The sequence below is a fragment of the Pipistrellus kuhlii genome, unplaced genomic scaffold (genome assembly GCF_014108245.1).
Source record: "Pipistrellus kuhlii isolate mPipKuh1 unplaced genomic scaffold, mPipKuh1.p scaffold_m20_p_17, whole genome shotgun sequence".
NCBI lineage: Eukaryota > Metazoa > Chordata > Mammalia > Chiroptera > Vespertilionidae > Pipistrellus > Pipistrellus kuhlii.
In genome coordinates this window covers 24,245,423-24,269,493 of record NW_023425482.1, presented here as the reverse complement: position 1 = coordinate 24,269,493, position 24,071 = coordinate 24,245,423, and the positions used below count along the sequence as shown (strand labels likewise).

The 24,071-nt window shown below is 41.1% G+C and overlaps 1 protein-coding gene across 2 annotated transcripts in view; it reads right to left on the bottom strand.

Moving 5' to 3' along the window:
* Positions 1-24,071, bottom strand: part of CDH8 (cadherin 8) — a 290,013-nt gene that overhangs the window by 171,493 nt on the left and 94,449 nt on the right. For both annotated transcript variants that reach the window (XM_045582826.1, XM_036440793.2), the window contains exon 2: positions 18,533-18,827. In XM_045582826.1, the coding sequence (XP_045438782.1) occupies positions 18,533-18,827 (295 nt within the window). The remainder of the gene's footprint in view (positions 1-18,532; positions 18,828-24,071) is intronic.

Here is a 24,071-nt window from a genome sequence, read left to right as displayed (position 1 = left end):
TTTGTAAGTTCTTAAAGAGCCCTAAGTGCTGGGGCTTTGAAAACTCAACCAAAGGCTGGCCTGATAACAAAGCCAGCACTGATAACTTCATCCAGGGAAGGTTTAATGGTCTCTCTAAAGTGGGAGTAGTCTTATTTTCCTTATTATTTAAGCAAGCAAGCATTTACAGAAGCCAAAATAGAAGAGTTAAAATTTCAAACAGCGATTTTTATATAAGATGGATGCTTCAACTTATGGTTCATAAATAACATTTAAAACTAAGAGGAAAGGGGACTCTAAAGAAGCTCTTCCATGTTTTTCCTTGTCACAGTTAAAAAAATATATAGGAATACAAACACACTGTGTGCCACAGACATGGAAGCAATGGTCCTGCCTCCTCAGAGCTGACCATCTAGTCAGATGTCAGGTGAACTTGAAGTTGTCTTTGAACATTATTATATGTTTCTTAGTGAAGGGTGGTAAATTGAGTATGAATTCCATTTTCTTTCCCTAGGGAAAGACCATGGTTCAAGGAGCACCTTGAGAAAGTTACATCCAAATGGAAGGACCTTGAAATTCATCTGGCTTTAGGAATCCTATATAAGAAAAGCCTGATATGCAAATCAACTGAATGGCAGAATGACCAGTGGAACGACCACCAGGGGGCAGATGCTCAATGCAGAAGCTGCCCCCAACCCACAGGCCCCAGGCCAGCCAAGGCAGGTGCCAGTGGGGACCCCCTGATTGCCCCACAGGTCACCCCACTGATCAGCCCTCATTGCCTAGCCAGGCCTTGGGACCCAACCTATGCACAAATTTCATGCACCGGGCCTCTAGTTTCAACATAACTACAAAGGCTTTAGTGTGGGGATAATGGAATGAAAAGTGACTGATGCCATATTTACCTTTAAAGCAGTGGTGATTTTTTATGATAACAAGATGCACATATTAACTATGCAATGGTGTACTCTATTTGGAGGGATAGAACTATACTTTAGTTACACAAAGACTTTGTGATAAGATGGAGAGAGTTAAATCCCAGGTCCACTGCATACTTTGCTGTAAGAGTTTGAGTCCATTTCTGAATTGCAATTTCTTAATACAAAAAGGTAGGAAGGAAGGAAGAAAGGAAGGAAGGAAGGGAGGAAGAAAGGGGGGAAGGAAGGGAGAGAGGGAGGGAGGGAGGAAGGGAGGAAGAAAGAAAGGGAGGCAAAGAGGAAGGGAGGGATGGAGGGAAGGAGGGAAGGAGGGAGGGAGGGAGGGAAGGAGGGAGGAAAGGAGGAGGGGGAGGGAAAAGAAAAACCAGTCAGACAGAATCGTGGACATCAGATCAGAGGGAACTGCCCAGTGCAGTGATGGTTCACAGTAATATTAATGATGTTGATAATGATGACATTCATGGTGAGGATTTACTAAGCACAGACCGTAAGACACTAACCCAGGTATCTCATGTGCTATTACTTCTTACTTACTAGTTACTGAATATCTCCTAAGTGTCACTCATGCATGCTCATTAGTTCCAGAAATAACAATGAAAGAATACCATGCCTTTACAAATTAAATTGGATGCACAGAGAAGAGAAATGGCCTATCCAAGTTTGCACATTTAACGAGAGGCTCTATGATCCATAAGTCACTGCCCGGAGTCCACATCCCTCTGCTGCTCCGGAGGAGTACCCATTTAGCATCTCCCGTTAGGCATTAAATCCCACTTTATCCCGTGCTGTCTAAATTACTGCCTGATCCCTTACATCTGAATAAGAATAATGTATTCATCCCCATGTCCTGCCCACATTTCTAAAGCCACTGGAAAATAAAAGACCAGAGAGTGAGTCTCCTATTCCATTGCCCTAATCCGACACAAATGAGTTTCTTCCAACACAGGCTGAGAAATGGTTATCTTACCTCTGGTGACCACAAATTAAAAGATAATAATAATCAACTTCATGTATATTGAGTCTCAAGAAAAAGAATATTAAGGCATAAGGTGGATTTCTTTTCAACAAGAGGGAGAAATCTGAATATCCAAAGAAAAACAAATGTTCTCACTTGGACGGGGAGCGCTTTCCTCATTCCCCCATCAGCCTAATGCATGCAGGATGACTGAAGACACGGCCTCCGCTAAGAGAAATCCCCTCTGTGTCACTTTTCAGGATCGGCGGCCTTGTCACTCTGAGAGGCAATGCAGATCTCGATAACTTTTCAACACCAACACGCCTCCCGCTTCCATCAGACAGAGAAGTTTCCTTGGCCGTTGGATTTCTCCGATGCTATCACTGCACCAGCTCCTTGTTAGCATCCTTGCAAATAGCTCTGTGCCCCAGTCATCGCTATAGTCTCTCAGTCTCTTCCTCAGCCTGGGTGAGGACCATATACTGTGAGCAAAAGTTACCCTGCATTGAGGATAACTCCAAAGCCCTCTGCAGAGAGGCTTTCTGTCTGCTTCCCAAACTGCAACTGGAATCTTGAGTGAGAACATTGCTCATTACCTTAGACCTCCCTTCCTTAGTCTGTTTGTTTCATACACATTTTCTGAGCTACCAGCTATGCCTTTGGATCCGTTACAGGCACTTGAAGACAATAAGGGACAAAAGCAGCACAGGCTCCATTCTCAGGGAGTTTACAGTCAAGCACAGATTAATCCATTATAATGTGTATGCAGAAAAAGGCAGAAGGAGATGAAATCTTTAACAGACTTGAAAATTAGCCTGCAGCCCGGTTGGTGTGGCTCAGTGGTTGAGCATTGCTCTATGAACCAGGAGATCAAGGTTCAATTTTCGGTCAGAGCACATGCCTGGGTGGTGGGCTTGATCCCAAGTTGGGGGTGTGCAGGAGGCAGCTGATTGATGATTCTCTCTCAGCATGGATGTCTCTATCTCTCCCTCTCCCTTCCTCTCTGAAATCAATAAAAATATATTTAAAAACTAATGGTCCAGTGCATGAAATTCATGCATGGGGGGAAGGGGGGAAGGTGTCCCTCAGTCCAGCCTGCACCCTTTCCAATCTGGGACCCATCAAGAGATGTCTGACTGCCAATTTAGCCCCCAATCCCTGTGGGATCAGGGCCTAAACCGGCAGTCAGACATCCCTCTCACAATCCAGGGACCTGGATCCTAACCACTCACCTGCCTGCCTGCCTGATTACCCCTATCCACTCTGCCTGCCAGCCTGCTCACCTAATGAAAGGAAACTCCAAATCCCATTTTTAGTATCCAAGTCACCTTCCAGAGCCAGGATGAAAACAGGGAAGATGGAAGCAAAGAGAGAAACAGAACGAATGAATAGAATGATCAATCTATTCGCTGATTCATTCACAGACCTAATCCATCTATCTGGTAGACCTGGTTTCAAGCTTATTGGAGATATTGGGAGAAAGTGACCAGACACAGAAGCAAAAACAGCAGATCAGTCGATGCTCTCAGAAGTGAGGATGCTGGTTACAGTACGGGAACAGTGACAGGAGGCAGGCACAGGAATGAATTGTGCAGGTTGGCACAATACAGATTTTCTATCTGGGTGCTGATTACACTAGTCTGTTTGACATGGGGGCTGGTGCTCTCATACGCATCTTACTGTTCAGGTGTTAGACTTAAATGCATAATCTAAAAAGTACGTTGGTGGGGGGTAGGCAAGAAAAGGTGAAAATATAGTCAAACCTGAGCAGGGCCAGGCATTGCTGCCTATACTTATGAAAAATCTGCCGCACCAATGTCCTTCGTGCAAAATCAAGCAGTGGAGACAATGCCGGATTTGCATCATGTGGTCTGGCTTTCCTTGTGTGCAGTCCTCTTAATAGGCCCTGACTGTGCACTCACGCAGTGTTTATCGGAGCTGGGAGACACCACAAGAGTAGCTCTTAAGATGGATACCGGCACTTCACCTCCCCTTTAATGTTGACGTCGGAACTTGTTACATATACATAAGAGTGTGTGGGGATTGTTTGGTGTTATTTCATTGCCACATGATGGTAGCAGCAGCCCTGATAAACACTTAGGAAGAGCAATACAGCAGCAACAGCAAAAGATGCAGGGGTGAGCATCATTACTCAGCTGACTCTGTCAAGGTGAGGAAAAGGACAATGAAGGCATGCTCAGGTATGAATTTTGCCGTATGTTTTTAATCTTGATCAACTGTGTCCCCACCACCACCACCACCTCTAATAGTAAGTTTAAAAAGGACAAAGCACAGAGGACTGTAGGTTACCTCACATCCATGTATACATCTGGGTATCTAAATGGATAGAGGAGGGACACTGCACTCAGCGTGAAGAGGCTGTGTTTCAGACTGAACGGAGAATATTCCTTTTCTCTTTCCCAGTTCAAAGAGATGCGTGATCCTTTTATAAGCCCCGAGGAAGGGGTATTCCAGCCCCCATTCGGGTTCTAACTTTCCTAGGAATCTGACATTTCAGTTCATTGATTTTATATGGGCAGTAGTCGATGGCAGATAAAAGGGAAAATGACTTCCTCACCTAATCTTATTACATTATGAAGATACTAGAGGCCCGATGCAGGAAGATTTGTGCAAGAATCGGCATTCCTTCCCCTGGCTGCCGGCACTGCCTTCGCTCTGGCCCAGGGGGGCACCTTTCTGCCTTCGCTCCAGCCTGGAGCCGCTTTTCTGCCTCTGGCCTTGTCACATCAATTTGCATATTCCTTCCTTATTGGCTGTGGGTGCGGCCATCTTTGTCACAGAGTTATGTTCAATTTGCATATTCCATCTTTATTATATAGGATGCACTACATCTTACTAAATTCACACCCATGCCTTGCCGTGGGGAGCCGATATCTTTCATAAGAAAGACAGAGGAAGAATCATCTATTCTCTAGGTCCATATAAGGAGAAACTGCACAGAATTTGAGTAGGAATAGGTATCATCTTTACATATCATTTACATAGCGAAGGAGAAATATATTGTTATAGTCCCTTTCTAATATATTGTTATAGTCCCTTTCTCATAAAAATTCCTTTGAATGACTCCTTTTCACTGGTACCTTCAGCATTCAATAGAAATTTTTTGCTTAAAAGAAGCAGTATGCTCCTCCCCTTTTTGAGTTGTCATATATGGACAGATGGAAGTATCATAGGAGCCAGAGATGGGGATTCTCTGAGACTCAGTAGGTTTCTAGTAAGCTTAATAAGGACATTTTATAGGATTGTTTTTAAGATATTAAAACGACAATACTGGGATAATGGATACATGGCACAATTTACCTGTCAGAACCATTAGAACTGCAAAGAATAATGAGTGATATATACGCAAATTTTTTAAAAATTAGGATGTTGGGATTTCCTAGGATGGAATGCAAGCTGTGACAAAATAATATAACCATATTAAAATATACTTTTAAAATTTACAGAAAGGAGTAAAAGGATTACACCTACAATACATACACACACGCACGTACACATGTTTATGTATATATGCAAGTATTCCCGCATATATTTGTTTTCTCTCTGTCAACTGGAAGGGCTAGAAGCAAAAGTCCTATAGCAGCAAGTACACTTAACACTTAGATCTTAGTTTCCAACACCCCAATAAAAGTATGAGGACTCCTTGGAGAAATATCTAATTCTAGAATTGGGGTGATAAATATGCAAGAAGAATGCAGAGTATCATGCAGTGAAAGTCACTAATAAAGTAAGCTCTAAACAACAAACTAAAAAAAAATGTTAAAGGAACACAGAAGACAACTAAAAATCTCCCAATGATCAAAGCTGGGGGTGGGGGGGAAATTGAGAAAAATAAAGTTGTATTGGATTATAACCTGAAATGTAAAATCACTCTGAGTACAGAATGATTAAATGAAAGGAAGGAAGGAAGGAAGGAAGGAAGGAAGGAAGGAAGGAAGGAAGGAAGGAAGGAAGGAAAGGATGAAGGGAGGGAGGGAGGAAAGGAAAGAGGGAGTAAGAGAAGGAAGGAAGAAAAGAAGGAATGTACATAGTGAATTCCTTCCTTCCAAAGGGTACAGTTGGAAAGGGGAGAAAAAGAGTGACTTCATACTAGAGAAATCTGGCAAACAGCACCTCAGCCAGGTGGTCAAGGTTAATGTCAACATGTATAAACCTATTCATAATATGCACGTGAGAAAAGGTAATTAAATGGCACTTCCCACTGTATGGTCTTCCTCCCCCAACACATCGCCCCAATATCAATAGGAACAAAACATTACACAAATCCAAAATGAGGGAAACCCTACAAGAAATAGCTAACCAGTACTCATGAAGACTTAAATGGCCTATGTTAAAACTGGTTCATTCATCTTGACAAATGTACCATGCCAATGTAAAATGCTAGTAATGGTGGCAAAGTACATGGGAACTCTGCAATTTTATAACTTTTCATGTTAAACGTTACTAACATAAAATATTTATTTAAAAATATAGAGGTTCCACATACTTGAACATACAGTTTCCTTTTAAAAAATCCCATAGCCAGGAACAGATGTTTACTCAATCTGTTTGTGGAGCTATGACCCTCCCTCATGGCTGTTAGAGGGACCCAGCAGTTACTGATTTCATAAATCTCTGGTTTTTGGATTTTGACTCTGAAGCATCCTAATTAAGTAAATTTGGCCCCACAAACTGTATCGGTTTGCTGCGGTGGCCATAACAAACTACCACAGATTGGGTGATTCATAAAACAGAAATGTGTTTTCTCACAGTCTGGAGGCTGGAAGTCCAAGAGCCAAGTGACAGCAGAGTTGATTTCTCCTGAGGTCTCTTTCCTTGACTTTGCAGATGGCTGTTCTCTTGCTGCTGCTTCACGTTGTCATCCCTGTGTTCATATGTGTCCCTGGTGTCCTTCTGTGCTTCCAAATCCCCTCTTCTTGTAAGGAAACAAGTCAGATTGAATCAGGGCTTTCCCATATGTCCTCACTTAACTGTAGTTACCTCTTGAAAAGCATTACCTTCAAATAGAGTCTCATTCTGAGGTCATGGTGGGCGAGAGCTTCAATATATGAATTTTGGGGACCACAAGTCAATCCATAACACACATCCATTCTAGGATTTATATTTTTACAGTAAATATTTGATAACACTTGACCTATGTGCTATATAATTTTCATGTCATATATAATGTGCAACAATTACACTTGACATTATATACTCAACATGTATAATGCATCCTTATAAAAATCTGTATGGTGTTTGACATAATACCTAGCCTATAGTACAAGCTAAATAAACAGGTTCTGTCCTGGCTCTGTTCTCCGGTTAGATAGCTTGGGACTGCATTTCCAGAATTCCCTTCCTTATTCCATTGGCCCTCTGTATCCTTGGGTTATGCATCTGAGGATCTGCTGTTTGTTGAATCCATAAATGAAGGGCCCATGAACACAGAGGCCCAACTAAGGGATGTGAGCATCCATGGATTTTTATATCCTTGGCGGGTCCTGGAACCAAACCCTGGATCCCAAGGGATGACTTTATTGTCCTGGTTAGGTTTTGCCTGAGATTTCAAAGGTGTGGAGAAGGTAGGTAGGAAGTTGGCATGGAGCATCATGCATGGGGGCAGCACTCGGGGATTTCAGATTTTCAAATGCACGATGTTGGCATAGAGCACAATTCAAGTCCACAGCTCCTTCAACAACTATCAGATCTGCTCCTTCAATTCTCCAAATCCTGGGAGGGATACATGCACAGGCATGTGAGAAAGGGCATCGTCTTCTTCTGCAGGTTTCCCACCACATGGAAAACGGAGGAGGAGAGGCAGGTGCAGGCTTCCGTTGTCTTCTTGTGCCTGGTCTCTCCCATTTCACGTTCAGCTCTCTTGCCCATCACCAGAAGCAATGACAAGAGCTCTGCAGAGATGTCTCTATCAGCTCCACAGTGGCAAATGCTCTGGCCCCTGCAATAACTCCCTTCTCCTCATCTGATGAGGAGCTCCCATGTTCACCAACCATATGACCTGGAGTAAGCTATGTTGTAACTGTGTGCCTCAGTTTCCTCTTTTTAAAAATGAGAGTAACGGCCCTCGCCAGTGTGGCTCAGTTGGTTGAGCACTGTCCCATGAAACAAGAGGTTGCTGTTTGGATTCCCAGTCGGGGGGTATGAGGGTGACAGCCAATGGATGCCCCTCTCTCTCTTCCTCTCCCTTTTTCTTTCTAAAATCAATAAAAATGTATTTAAAACAAAAATAAAATGAGAGTAACGATAAGGCTGTTCAGATTAAATGAATTTACATGAACAGTGTTGGGCATAAACACTTATGAAATATTGCATTCTATGTAGGAATAAAGTAATTATTCATTATGCTAGCCTTAAGTGATTAACATTGGATTTCAGAAGGCATACATATGGCCACTTCAACACCTATTAAAAAACTTTTATTTGATTAGCTCCCTCCTCTCTCCTCCTCCAGCATTTTTTGAACTCAAACCACTGTTGTGGTTTGCAAAGATTCGTAATTGGAAGATAATGATGAGATCTGAAAAGTATAACATGGTTGTAAAGAGAAGATTCCTTGGTGGCATGCTCTCTGACAAAAAGAAATGAATGAAATCATCTTTAAAGTGCCACAAATGTGATTTTTCTGACTTTAAACTCGTTGAGCACGGTCACACGGAATGAAACCTCATTCCCTTAGAATGAAAAATATATCTGAGACGATCCGCATGGTCTCAGCTACAGACTCACAGTGTAACTATTTTTTTTTTAGGATATCTAACTAATACCAAAGACACACTCACACACAATTTACATCTTCTTTTTCTACATAAGTTTTTATTCATACCTTTATCCTTTCGCTCTTTTAACAGTTTGCATATTTTCCCTACCATTTTCTACATATTGGTCTATATTCTTATCTATGCATGTAGCTGCCTTGATATATAGATTTCATCATACTTTTAAAGTTCAGTGAATCCAGGAAGCCCAATAATTAAGCTCATGATACACAAATATTGAAGTTAAAAAATAGTATTAATACATGCATAGAGTCTCTAGGAACCCCTCTACCAGCTCTGAGGGGCAAGCATCTGAGAAGAGCATGCCATACACCAGTGATTGTCAACTAATGTGCTATAGGAATTTTTACAACATGCAATACATGACTATTCAGTCAGGGACAATGATCTCTTTTCCCTTAGATTGTCAAATAAAAACATAACAATAGCCAACACAACAATAAATAAAAAGTATACCTAGCTCTAACCAGTTTGGCTCAGTAGATAGAGTGTTGGCCTACAGACTGAAGGGTCCCAAGTTCAATTCCAGTCAAGGACATGTACCTTGGTTGCGGGCACATCCTCAGTATGGGGTGTGCAGGAGGCAACTGATCGATATTTCTCTCTCATCAATGTTTCTAACTCCCGATCCCTCTCCCTTCCTCTCTGCAAAAAAAACAATAAAATATATTTTTTAAGTATACCTATTTTTTTTGCCCAATCAGCAAAAAATGTACTTCTTGGAGTGCCACAGAATTTCAGTATTTAGTTTATATGTGCCATGAGATGAACAGGGTTGAAGATCACTGCCACACTCTAAAAATGTACTGACAAAGGTGTCCCACATTCATTTTCGGCCAAGACTTCAGAATTTCACAAATGCGCGTGTTGGATGTGTTCTGACATGCTGTGGGCTCATTTCTCTGACAGGCGACTGTGGGCAAAAGCTGACCTCCATGGGCATTACTCTGCAGCCCCTTCTAATACATGGTTTCCTAAGGAGACTGGGTAAGAAAGAACTTATAACACCATGAGTGTTGATGCTAGCTAATTCACAGAGTGCTACACACAGACATGGCTCGAATAATTTAAGAACAATTTGCACTCTGTCTGTAGAATCAATAAATATGTTGAATCTGAAAATATCAATTCTCATAGGAGTCTACCCAGATGATCCCATGATCCTGAGGTATCTCGTGGGGTTTCCTTATGATGAGCGCAGATTTTCTGCTATGAGAACACCTCTCAGCATTTGAAGTACCACAAAATTGTTTGAGTAGGAATCAGTAGATCTGACTTTCCTCAGAAGGGCTCAGGATAGGCCCAGATGAAGTGTTGGCCATAGAGCATTTCTCTGAGTTACATGGAAGTGAGGTCTACTTTTCAGAGAGGCTAACCAATATACACAGAAACAGGAAGAGCCAACAAACAAATGAATAAAAGATAGATTTCTGAAAAACTTTATAAGAGCTAGCACCAGGATAACCAAATTGATGATCAAATTGTTATTCAATTAAATTGAGTTTCATTCTAATGAGCAAGCACAAGGACACAGTGGAAGAAAAATTAAAATGGAAACACACAGAACTTCAGCGGTTGTTCTTGCTATGAATAGGCCCCTAAACCATTGTTTAATTGGTATATTGATTGGCTGACCTGGTTTAAAAGCACACATAGAGATATAGAGTCAAGGTTGCCTTTTTACTTAGATATTATTAACGCTCAGTCAATGTTCTAATTGGAAACATCAATTTAAATTATGAGATATCCATGAATGGGGCTAACATTGATTGAAATGATGAGATACCTACAAATGGGACCTAGAGGTATCTGAATTAATCTGTGACAACAGTCCCCATTCCACAAGGAGCGACTGTTCAGGGGGTAAAGTTAGGGGGCAGAGATTATAAAATTTGTTTTCAGTGGGTTCAAGTTTCCTACAAGTAACTTACTGAAATTCAGTTTTACATAATATTCTGTTATACTGATTAAAAGCGATTCCCTATATTACAACTTGAAAAATCAAATGCAATATTTCACTACATTTTCTGGTGATTTATCCATTCTAAAGAATTTTTACTGGATAGTGATTGAGAATTCATCATCTGAAAAGAATTCAAAGATTTCAACTACTTACTTGGAATTCCTAAATTCATAGACAAATGTATAACAGGAGGCCATTGAAAATACTTAGGTTTTTAATCTTGCTAATGGAATCCCGAAGCAGAAGCAGATCTGAGGCTCCTATGCCCACCCTACACTGAATAGCTCTAGAATTTTAACTCTTTTCAAAAACTCTGAAAGCTGACTTTCGATAAAATTTTATCTGCATAGAAACAGGAGCATAGGTACAATTTCTAATAAAATTTTCTAAGCTAGTCTACATTTGTTAGCATATTTTTTATGAGTTGATATTTGGATTAAAAAACAACAACAACAACAACAACACAACCCTTATATTTGAAGAAACCAGGGATATGAGTTGACAATGATAAGGAACTAAAAATAGAGTTCACTAGGGAAAATACAATTAATTAATTATATTACTGTGCTATCAGTCATAGACTTATGAAATAGCCTCTTATCATTTAGGGAGAACATGAGAGTAAGCGTCAAAGCAAAATTTGGTGGAAGGAGTTTTCTCATCACCAAAGGCCCTCAAATGAACCTTGCATGGTTATTTCCATCATTATACACCAAACTTGTTCTTAGTCATAATGTAGACACCACACAATGCCTCTTAGAAGACTAATGCATTTTAGGTACCTCTCACAGTTCATTGCCAATAACTTTCACATTGGAATACTCTAGACATTTCTGTTTGTATTCATTTGTTTATTGAGGCATTATTCATAATTGCCAAAATGGAAAAGCAACCAAGATGTTCCTCAGAAGGTGAACAGACAAAATGTGGTAAATGCAGACAAAGGGATATCACTCTGTATAAAAAGAAATAAGCTATCAAGCCAACTGTCTATGCATCCCTACGAAGGTTTAGCTTCTTAATGCAGAACAGAAACTTCACCATCCTCTCCCCATCTTAGTTTTGAAACCTCAGCTGTTATAGGCATTCATATCAGGTCGAACAGCTGGGTTTCTTATGAGGGTGTTTATTTCAATCTTCGTGATTTCCTTCCCATGTTTTCCTAAAGAATTTCAATTTTGTTCATCACTCTGAATCGAATAAGGCAAAAAATATAATCAAACCCATCAATATGTTTCTTTCTTTTTTACTATGCATCTCTTCTATAAAACAGGGAAATGCTGCTGAATTGCCTTAATATCTAGCTGAGAGAGAAAGCAAGCCACAATCTCAACATTATCAGAAAGAAGTATGCTAGGTTTAAGATCCACATACAATTTCTTTAATCTTTTAAGTGTATGTGACAAACACTGTCTCTTGAATAATAAAAAAGAATATAAAAATGAATCTATTTTTAAAAATATATTTGATTGATTGTTTACAGAGAGAGGAAGTAAGAGGGATAGAGAGTCAGAAACTTCAAGGAGAGAGAAACATTGATCAGCTGCCTCCTGCACACCCTTTTCTGGGGATTTGTCAGCAGACAAGGTACATTCCCTTGACCAGAATCGAACCTGGGACCCTTCAGTCTGCAGGCCGCCACTCTATCCACTGAGCCATACTGGTCAGGGCTAAAAAATGAATCTCTTTAATTATTACTTTGGGAATCTTTTTTTTTTTTTTTATAGAAGATTGGTCAGAGACAAGAATACAAAGCTAAGCCATGTAAGCTATAGCCATTGTGATTTTCAATTCACTCCTTAGAAATGGGAAATCTCACTATTTAACTGCTTGCTGAATTAGCACGTGGCCTGGCATAGAGACAGGTTCCAGGGAGGGGAGAAGGACTGCAGGTTGAATCAACTGCCAATGGCCAATAATTTATTCACTCATAACTAGGGAATGAAGTCTTCCCAAAAAACAGCTTCAGAGAGCACTGGAGAGGTGAACACTGGGAGGTTTGGGGAGATCGGTGCCCTGAAGGGGGCACGGAAGCTCTGTGCCCGTTCCCATGTACCTTGTCCTTGCATCGCTTCCATCTGGCTGTTCCTAAATTATATCCTTTTACAATACATGGGCACTCTAGTCTGTGAGCCATTCTAGCAAATGAATGGAACCCAAGAAGAGGGGCCATGGGGACCTCTGATATAGCCTGTTGGTCAGAAGCACAGGTGACAACAGGACTTATGACTGGCCTCTGGAGTGGGGGTGGTGGGCACTGGTAGGACCATGTCAACCTGTGGAAAGCGATGCTACTTCCCTGAAGGATAGAGTCAGAGTTGAGTTGAATTACAAGACACCCTGATGGTGTTCAAGAATTGCTTAGTGGTGTGAGGGAAGCACCTCCTCCCACATATACACACCCACAAACCACAACTGGATGCAAAAACCTAATTTTTGTTAAATTAGGATACATATCAGTATACACCGAGTGTCCAGATTATTATGATCTCTGAACGCATAATAATCTGGCTACTAAGTGTGTGTGTGTGTGTGTGTGTGTGTGTGTGTGTGTGTGTGTGTGTTTTAGAGGCTCAGTGCATGAATTTGTGCATGGGTGGGGTGTGGCAAGCCTGGCCAGGGGGATGGGAACATGGGTGGTTGGCAGGCCTGCCTGCTGGTCCAACAAATGGTCAAGGGGGAAATTTTCATATTAGCCTTTTATTATATAGGATAGACACTGAGTGGCCAGATTATTTTGTGTTCAGAGATCATAATAATCTGTCCACTCAGTGGATACTTCAAAGACCAGTATAAAAAGTAGGGTACTTTTCTTTCTTTAATTCAGTGTTTATCAATTAAATTTGACTTTGTTTTTTTCAATAAACCTATTTTGAGTACAGATTGGAAGCAGTTGCCATAAGGCTATTACATATTAAGAAATGACTAGATAGATAAGACAAGAAAAGCAGAGAGCATTATGTAGTTTCCTATCTCCATACCTGCCTCCGTACCTGCCTATCTGCCTGCCTCCTCGACTGTTCATTCCAAAAGCCATGGGGTGTGGTGGGCAAGGCAGTTGGTTCCAATGACCTGCAGTCAACTGCGGTCTGATAATATTAAAGAGAACATTTCAGCTACTTTGAGAGAGAGAGTCCATATTTACATGACTTTTATTAAAATATTTTGTTATAATTATTCCATTTTATTGTTAGTTATTGAGGTGAATCTCTCATTATGCCAAATTTATAAGTTAAACTTTATCCTAGATGCATATATATATATATAAATATGGAAAATAGCATACATAGGGTCTATTTTTGGTATTCAGTGGGCATCTTGAAATGTATCCCCTTTAGATAAGGAGGGACTACTGTACTTGGCCTTCTCATCCCTTGATTTGATCTTCACTAATATGCTCTTTTGAACAAAACAGAGTTCATTCCAATATGCATATCTGTGAAACACAAAGTTAAGGCTGTTGAGATTCATGTCATAGAGGCGATTTTTAAAATTATGCTGATGAAACTCACAAGTGGATAACTGTAAAGAAACTAGTATCTGTTGGAGACCAACTCTAAGTCGTGCCAAATGCTTTCAAAATAATCGCTGAATTTTCCCAAACATGGGTTTGTAGGTAGAGAGCATTGCCCACAAGACAGAAAGTGAGATTACTTTCTTATGCAGGCAGAAGGCAGATGTGCAGCCGAACAACCTGCAACTCTAGGTTAAAAAAGCTGATTTTACCCAAATCCAGGTGTCGACATAAAATCAGGGTTAAACACCACTCCCCGCCCCCTACACAACAGCATGAAAAATACCTACGTAAAGTATTTGGAAATCCATAAACACGGGTGCATTTGCATGGAAACACCAACTTCAACAAAGCTAGTTTGGTATCCAGAGTAAGACCCAGACTCGCTCACACATCGCCCTTTCTGCTGTATTTGCTATAAAAGCGAATTGTCATCAAGTTCTGCGATTCACAGGCAAATAGAAAAGAGCTGTATTCCTGGCTCCCAAATAAGATCTTTCTAAAATAATGCGGCTGCCATTTGGGCAAATATATATGTGCGTTTTGTCTTGACAGCTTGTCGACTGGCAGACGGTCCCTGAACATCCGATTCATTTCCATTTCATCATGGCCAATTTCTCAATTAGAATTTTATTTTTCACTTTCTGCCCAACGAGATCCCCCTCCCTAGCCCTCGCTGGCATTCTTGGGGACTCACAGGTGCAGGTGCTGGCCTTTCTGTGGTACCAAAGGAAGAAAAATGAAAGGAGGAAGGAGGGGAGGGGACGGGAGAGGCCGGCTGAGGGAGGAGGGTGGTAATGGGGAGAGAGAGGAGATGGTAGTGACCTTCCTCCTGATATTCACCTTCGTGAGAAATGAAGGGAATAACTCACACCTGACAATAAAATAGTGCGGCTGCCTCTGCCTCCTGTACCCAGAGAGGCTGGAGTCAAACAGTAACCAGACACGCGATTACATGGGATCGATCCATGGGGAAAGGTTCCAACGTAAAGTGGGAAATAGATGAATAAAAGTAAGTTTTTTAAAAATATGTTTCTTTTTATGTCACAGAGGAAGGAAAGGGAGGGAGGGAGAGATAGAAACATCCATGATGAGAGAGAATCATTGACTGGCTGCCTCCTGCACGCCCCATACTGGGGATCGAGCCTGCAACCCAGGCTTGTGCCCTGACCTTGAATCGAACTGTGACCTCTTGGTTCAAAAGTCGACCCTCAACCACTGAGCCACACCAACTGGGCAATAAAAGCAATTTTTGGAAACCACCACAACAATCAATTATTGGGTGCCTGTTTACTTTAAGGTACACCTTAATCTTGTACGCAATCACAATTCTCATACAATGAAAGCAAGATGGAAATGTCGATCTTTGCATTGTAGCTAAGGGAAATGAGTGATCATGGAACCTCCCTGAACTTCAAGGTCAACCAGATCATCTGGGATGGTACCAGGATTAAGAATTCTATCTAACGTCAGACCCACATGTGGAACTACGGCAGCACGCTTCATGTAGTTTTTGAAAAAGATGTGAGAGAGAAGGCATTTTTTAAAGAAAAACAACAACTGTGCCTGTTAACGAACATTAATTTTTCTTAGTCTACACTGTCACACAAAGAAAAATCTTTTCGATAGAGAAACAGCATGTACTGTATATTTACAGGTGCACACGCACGTTGCATAATGTAGCTAATAATATCTCCACAACCCCTTTCTTAGCTGAAATTGACCTTGGAGGAGGCAACTTCTTTCTCAAAATATTTATCAGGCACATGACTCATATACACAGAAATGGAAGCCTCTGACACATTTACAATAAATAGAGGCTTGGCCATTAAGATGTAAAAATCGTCACGGTGAGGCAAAAATAACCACTTCCCTCTTCATCATTGGTTAGCAAGTTAAGGAAAGGGGTCTCTGCGTATTGAAGGTGACCATCTGCCCTTAAAACCAAATTACCGTATTTTTCGGACCATAAGACGCTCCGGACCATAAGACGCACCAGTTTTTAGAGAAGGGAAATGAAAAAAAAAAAAAGATTCTGAAACAAATAGTGTCCTAAAATATTTTATGTGCATTAAAACCCAACATCACAGTCATAAACACATGTAATCAACCCTGTAAAGTAAACAGCAGCATTTAGAACCATTTTAAAGCCGGGCAAGCACACAGAGACCACACAGAGCCAGGCAAGTAAAAAAACTTTTTTTTTTAAGTATATGTGTAGGCTATATTTGGACCATAAAACGCAGGGACTTTTCCCCCCCACTTCTGGGGGGAAAAAAGTGCGTCTTATGGTCCGAAAAATACGGTACTCTCACCTGGATGAGAAGGTGAACGAAAGAAACAAGTCTCTTCCCCAAACAAGAAAATAAGAAAGAAAAAGTGTTTCTCAAATTCTGTTTCCATGTCATGATTTAAAAGAAGTAGGCACATGGAGATATTTTGCTTAAGGGTGTGTTTGTTTTTGTGGGAATAGTAATGGGAGAGAGAGAATTTCCTACTGGAAAGCCATACAAGTTTCCCTAGAAAAAGTGTCATTTCAGCCAATCCAAGAGGAGCGATGTGATTCTGAAAAGATGAAAATCAAAACAAAACAAAACAAAATAAAGGTAGACTTTCTTGCACAAAAAATGGACCAAGTAGAGTGTTGGTAGGAGTCATACTTGGGGGAGTGGTGAAGACCTGCCATCCATTCTGAGTTGCTGCTGCAGTGGGCGCTTCTGACAACATTATAGGGTAAGACAGGAGATATCAGCTAAAGCTAGGCTGCTCACCTCATTCTGGCCTTCCATTTATGTCTGTGTGTGTGTGTGTGTGTGTGTGCGTGTGTGTGTGTGTGTTTAATTTGTGTCATCATGTCTACCTACATGGAATGTATGTGATTTTGTTGTATTTTGATGTATGTATTCTTATATGTAATTTTAAACTAAGTAGTGCCTATATTCCATACATAAGAATGACTTTTGGGCCTGGCCAGTGTGTCTCAGTAGTTAAGTACCAATCTATGAACCAGAGATCACAGATTCCTGGTCAGGGCACATGCCCAGGTTGCGGGCTTGATCACCAATGTGGGATGTACAGGAGGCAGCCAATCAATGATTCTCTCTCATCATTGATGTTTCTATCTCTCTCCCTCTCCTTTCCTCTCTAAAATCAATAATTTTTTTAAAGAAAGATTTTTGATATTTCACACTCTCATTTTTGGATCTTGCCTATTAATTTTGTCAGATAAGAAAGAGCTCTATATTATAAAGTCTGGGACCAGGGCAATTTCCAGGATCAAGGCCAGGGTTTGGGGAGAGACAAGAAGATCCCCCTCAAAAAAGAAAAAAAAATAGAAAATCATGTTTTGACATATATGCTGCTCTGAAAAATGTAATGAGTACTTCAATGGCTCAGAAAAATTGGGGGTGGGGTTTTTGGTGATGGCTGTGCTTCTAAAACAAAGTTCAGCCTGGCTGGCAGGGCTCAGTGGCTGAGCATCAAGCTATGAACCAGGAGGTCAGGGTTTGATTCCCATCCAGGGTACCTGCCCAGGTTACAGGCTCCATCCCCAGTAGAAAGAGGGTAGAAGGCATCCAATCAATGATTCTCTCACATCATTGATGTTTATCTCTCTTTTCCCCTCTCCCTTTCTCTCTGAAAGAAAAAAATATATATATCCTAGATAATAAAGAGCTAATATGCTAATTAGACTGGACAGAGGAATGACCTTCCAGAACAACCAGTGGGCGGGGCCATGAGGCAGCCGAGGCTGCAAGGGCCGAGCCCCTTACATGAATTTCATGCATTGGGCCTCTAGCTGTGTGTGGGTTTTTTGTTTTGTTTTGTTTTTGTTTTTGTTTTTTGGTGGTTTTTTTTTTTTAAGTTCAGTTAAGGTCAGACACCACTGCATAGAAGTCTCCAGTAACTGTGATTCCTAATCCACTCTGGGTTCAGCCTACCAGCTCTATTCAGTATCTGGCGGCCTACAGACCTCAACGGCTCCCTATTTCTCGACGCACTGCAATTGCATGCGAATGTGCACAAATAATTAACCATCAAGCAAATATCCGCCGGATTAGTCTGGCATGTTGGAACAAATCTTGATAAATCCGCCTCAGTCACAAATACTCCAAGTACAAGTGCAAGAGAAGAATGCAAATTCAGCCTATTGAAGTACTGTCATGGAAGGAGAGATATTTTAATAAAACCGCTTCGTCGGTTCCTATTACTAAGGGACTAAAGCTACTGAGCTGTGGCACCGAGGCCAAAATAAAGGGGGGGGGGGGAGATTTGGAAATACAAATGAGAGCCAAGACAGTCACCGATGCCTTTTCTTCAGCCACGCACTATCTCTGAGGCCAGGAGCTATGATAAAAGTGACTCTTAATAGTTCTGTGTACGTACCCAAAATGGACATCTCCGGCACAGTCGCATGATAGGGTCCATTAAGAAACTCCGGCGCGTTGTCGTTGATGTCCTGAACTTTAATAATGAATTCGGAAGGAGGTTCCAGGGGCTTGTTGGTCTCAAAATCCACTGCCTGGGCTGTGAGGGTGTACTCCGCCTTTTCCTCCCGGTCCAGTCTCTTTATGGCGTGGATATCTCCCGTTATGTCATTTATTTGGAAGATGGTCCCAGCTCCATCGCCTGATAGGATATACTTGATTTTTTTGCTCCCAGGATCCAGGTCTGTGTGCAGCTAAATCAAAAGGGGACATTGGTTAGCGATGCACCATTGTTTTCTCTTTAACTCCCTCCTGCTTCAATACCATGCTGGTTCTTTTTGCATTTATTGGAACTTTACTAATCTCTGCAATCAGAAGCTGCACACAGAGTCTGTGTGGCTGTATCCTTTTTAAAAATGTTATCTTTATTGTTGAAAGTATTACCCATGTCCCCCTTTTTTCCCCATTGTCCCTCTCTACACTGCTAGTATCACCCACAGGCATTCACTGCACTATGGTCTATGTCCATGGATTATGCATACACTGAGTGGCTAGACTATGATGATTTCTGAATGCATAATAATCTGGCCACTCGGTGTATATCCTATATAATAAAAGGCTAATATGCAAATTGTCCCCTCAACCAGGAGTTGACCAGCAGGCAGGACTGCCAACTGCCCATGTCCTCTCCCCCTGGCCAGGCTGGCAGTAGCTGTATTCCACCCATGCACAAATTCATGCACGAGAGAGAGAGAGAGAGAGAGAGAGAGAGAGAGAGAGAGAGAGAGAGAAAGAAGATTATTATGTATTCAGAAATCATAATAATCTGGCCACTGAGTGTATATGCATACAGGTTCACAAATGTATTCTTATAAATCAAAATAAAACATAATGAAATTCAAACAGATAAGTTGGAATGGTAAGTAAAATAGTGACAGACTCATAGACAGAGAGGAAGATGACAGCTGTTGGCTGGGGTAGGGTGGAGGTAAGGGGGGACAGGGGGTATGTCAAGCGATTGAGCAAAAGAGAAAACCTCATTCATGGACATGGGCAGCAGTGTGGTGATTGCCAAGCAGGGCCAGGGTGGGGCTGGGGGCCTGGAGAGTGAAGGCTGGAGGGAGGTAGAGGAGGGTATGGTGGGGATAAATGGTGATGGAAGGAGACTTCACTTGGGGTAGTGAACATACAATACAGTGTACAGAGGAGGTGTTGTAGAACTGTGTACCTTAAACCTGTGTAATTTTGTTAGTCAGTGCCACCCCAATAAACTCAATTTAAAAAGATTTTCACCAGTTTAGTATAATATAGAATGATAAAAAGATCAAGGAGAATATAACAAAAAACATGTATGGATTCTTTTCAGTTTATTAATACATGAATTTAAAGTTTTTATTACTAGCTACCTTTTAGGGTTCTCTAGTATATGCCAAGAACCATGCCAATCACTTCTCACATAATTCCCATAATTTTTATCCAAAACTAAATGAAATAAAATGCCCTATAAAATAAAAGCCTAATATGCTAATTGACCAAACAATGAAACCACCAGCAGAATGACCAGTCCCTATAATGAGCATTGACCACCAGGGGGTAGATGATTAATGCAGGAGCTGCCCCCAGCCCATAGGCCCCAGGCCAGCCAAAGCAGGTGCCAGCGGGAGCCCCTGGATTGGCCCACTGGTAGCCCCCCAGACCCCAAATCAGCCCTGATCATCGGCCAAGCCTAAGGACCCTATCAATGTACAAATTCCATGCACTGAGCCTCTAGTTTCATATAAAACATCAGAAAAATGAGGATTGACAAGGCACACAATAACCTCCCTGAGGTTTATATTTTTGAATGAAGTGTAGTAGACCCAGAATCCAACTCAGTTTTGCCTGCAGTATTTACAAAAACAAAAATAATTCTAATAATCTGATGCAAATTATAATCTTATGTTTGTGGTTGGCCAGCATGGCTCAATGGTTGAGCATGAACTATGAACCAACAGGTGTTAGATTCCCAGTCATGGCACATGTCTAGGTAGTGGGCTCAATCCCCAGTGTGAGGTGTGCAGGAGGCAGCTGATCAATGGTTCTCTCTCATCATTCATATTTTTTTTTCTCTCTCCCTCTCACTTCTTTTCTGACATCAATAAAAATATATTTTAAAAAATCGTATGGTTGTCTAGGATGTTTTTTACTTTGTTCCATACAATTCTTCTAGGAAAAATCATTCCCATTTTATGAAGAACACTGAGGCCAGAACCAGAACAGGGAGCACATTTTCTAAAAATTGGAATGTTGAAAAATAACGACTTTGCATCAGGGATCCAGCTCCATCTCAGGTCATGGCAACACATACTGAACACCTGTCCCACCTCAAATGTGATGAAAAGTACAGGATCCCTGGCTTTCAACTGTTAAGTTTACTGTCAAGGGGGAGACAGGTGTGTTCTGACACCTGGTGCTTCTTTTAATATTATGTTGACTCCTGCTTTAAAAAAAAAACTAAAATAAAATAAGAATTTATATTTTTGATTTGCTTCAAAAAAAGGGAGGGCGCATTGAATTATAGTTGGAAAATACCACTCAAGTACATGTTTTCAGTTTAATGTAGTTATTTAAATACCAATGTAGTTCCTAAAAATATTAAACACATACACACACACACATAAACACACACACACACACACACACACACACACACACACACACACATGCGCGCGCGCACACGCGCACAAACAAAACTTCTTCAAAGAAACTCTTAGGAACTCAAAAGATTGTGTTCTCTTGGGATCACTTTTCTTCAGAACAATCTCCGTCACTTTCTTTGCCAATTTAAATTGTGTTTAGCACTTCAATAAATGAAAAGATTTGCTTAAAAAACATAAAGCAGTAACAAAGAGTTCAAATGCATCTAGATCTCCTACTTTGCTTTTGAATATTTTAAAAAGTTAAAGCCTATGATTACATCAAATATTTATTGAATCTCCAAATGTATCCCTTTCATTTATTGTATTAAATTTATTAACAAGAGCAAATATTGAAATGCCACTTTGTCTTAATGAATGTGGGATTATAATTCATTAATGTGATATTAATCCTAATTTATGATCGCTTTAATTTATGTGCATTTTAACATTCCAATTAGCATTTTTATTAAAAAAAAAAAAAGAACATTTGAATAATATATCATTCTTGGAGGTTTCCATTCACATACAAAGCATTCCTCAGACACAGAAGGTATTGGTATAATTTGCATTTAGCCACCATGTATTTATATATATATATATATATATATATATATATTTGTTTGATGTTTCTTTCTCACATCTATGTTTCTCTCCCTCTCTTCTCCTCTCTAAAAAGAAATCAATAAAAATATATCCTTGGGTTAGGATTTAAAATATTTTTTTTTAAGTTAAGCCCTTAATGGTATTATCATTATTATGTTGGAATTTATCTGTGCCATATTTTTCTTACATTTATCAATTAGTAAATTAGTATTATAATACAACCTTAACTAAGGTTTTAATGGCACCTTGTCTTTAGAAATAACTGAGGGAGAAGAAGAGAAAAACAGTGTTGGAAAGAGAAAAACACAAAGTTAAGATTCCGGTCTCTCTAACTACATGAACTGGAAAAATTAATACACTTGTTTGTGATTCTGTGGCTCTGCCTGTAGCATGGGGATGAGACATCTACCCCAAACAATTGATTTTAGAATCTGATCTAAGCTATTTGGAAAATAGGGGAAAAGGGAAGCAGCCGTGGTAAATGTGCAATAACTAAAATCGTTCTACTTCATACCATATTCCACCATAAACAACTATCTGGAAACACTCTGCTCAACCTCAGGGAAAGCAAGTTCCCAAGACTTCATGCTGGAAAAGCAGAGAAAAGACAAAAACAAACAAACAAACAAAACAAACAAAAAAAACCAACAACAACACAGGAAACACAATAGGACGATAGGATTTTTCTTACTTCTAAAAATTCAGTTTTAGCAAGTTTCAGTAAAATCCAGATCCATGGGCTAATGGAAATCTTGAAACACAGGATGCTGCATGTCTCTAGTCATTAGTTTTATGTTGTTATCGATATTTGTATCATACATGCACTTTTGCATGTTGCTTGTTCAAGGAACCAGTTTGGCATTACAAATAAAAGAGTTGTGGGTGTGTAAGAACAGCCATTTACAGGCGTCAAATGCTTGTGAGAGCCCGGGTCTGGACCTCAGAAGGATTTGGGGTACGTGGTGACAAGCGGCTACATCTGTTTTCCTCACAGAAGTCTGGGAGCATCTGCTCACTGCAATGCAACCGCCCTGCTCCTACCAATGCATCCACCTCAAAACCCACTCTGAGACGAAGGGGCCAAAGGCATCCCAACTCACCAAATGTTCACACATCATACATCCTGCACAGGTGTGAGGAACACCTCTCCCAAGGGCTGCTCCTGTTAATTAGAGCAGGATAAAGGCCACCTGCAAATTGGTCTGGGGTGGTAAGTCTGCTTGGTCTGGCTGTGATACAAAAAGACCTCTTCCATTCATTTATTAAACACTAGAGGCCACAGAGGCGCCGGTGGGGCGGGGGGGTGGGGGTGGGGGGCGTCCCTCAGCCAAGCCTGCACCCTCTCCAATTTTGGACTCTTCGAGGGATGTCTGACTGCCTGTTTAGGCCCTATCCCAGGCAGATATCCCTCTCACAATCCAGGACTGCTGACTCCCAACTGCTCGCCTGCCTGCCTTTCTGATTGCCCATAACTACTTCTTCCTGCCAGCCTGATCACCCCCTAACCACTCTCCTGCCAGCCTGATTGATGTCTAACTGCTCTCCTGCCAGCCTGTTTGCTCCTAACTGCCCTCTCTTGCAGGCCTGTCACCCCAACTGTTCTCCCATACAGGCCTGGTCCCCCCCAACTGCCCTTCCCTGCAGGCCCAGTCGCCCCCTACATCCCTCCTCTGCCAGCCTTGTCACCCTTAACTGCCCTCCCCTGCAGGCTTGTTAGCCTTCAACTGCTCTCCCTTACAGGCCTGGTGCCTCCCAACTGCCCTTCCCTGCTGACTATCTTGTGGTGGCCATCTTGTATCCACAGGGAGGCAGGATCTTTGACCACATGGGGGCAGCCATATTGTGTGTTAGAGTGATGGTCAATTTGCATATTACTCTTTTATTAGATAGGATACTTATTGTCTGATAAACATTTTATATGTGCACATATCATGGTATCCTCACAGCACACCGGAGACCATTTCTCCATTTGCCAATGAAATGATTGAGATTCAGAGATTTTTAGGAAACTTTTCTGCTGAATGCACTATCAGCAGGTGGCTATCTAAGTAGTACATGCTTTAGAGTAAATTTCCCAGTCATGGATGCACGCCCTGGAGGTGATGATATGGAAAGAACGGAGGGATGTGAGAGTGTATAGAAATTTCCCTTCACCCAGAAAGTGTCCTGTGGAGGGGCAGAAACAGCCTCCCCAGAGAAGCAATGATTAAATCATCA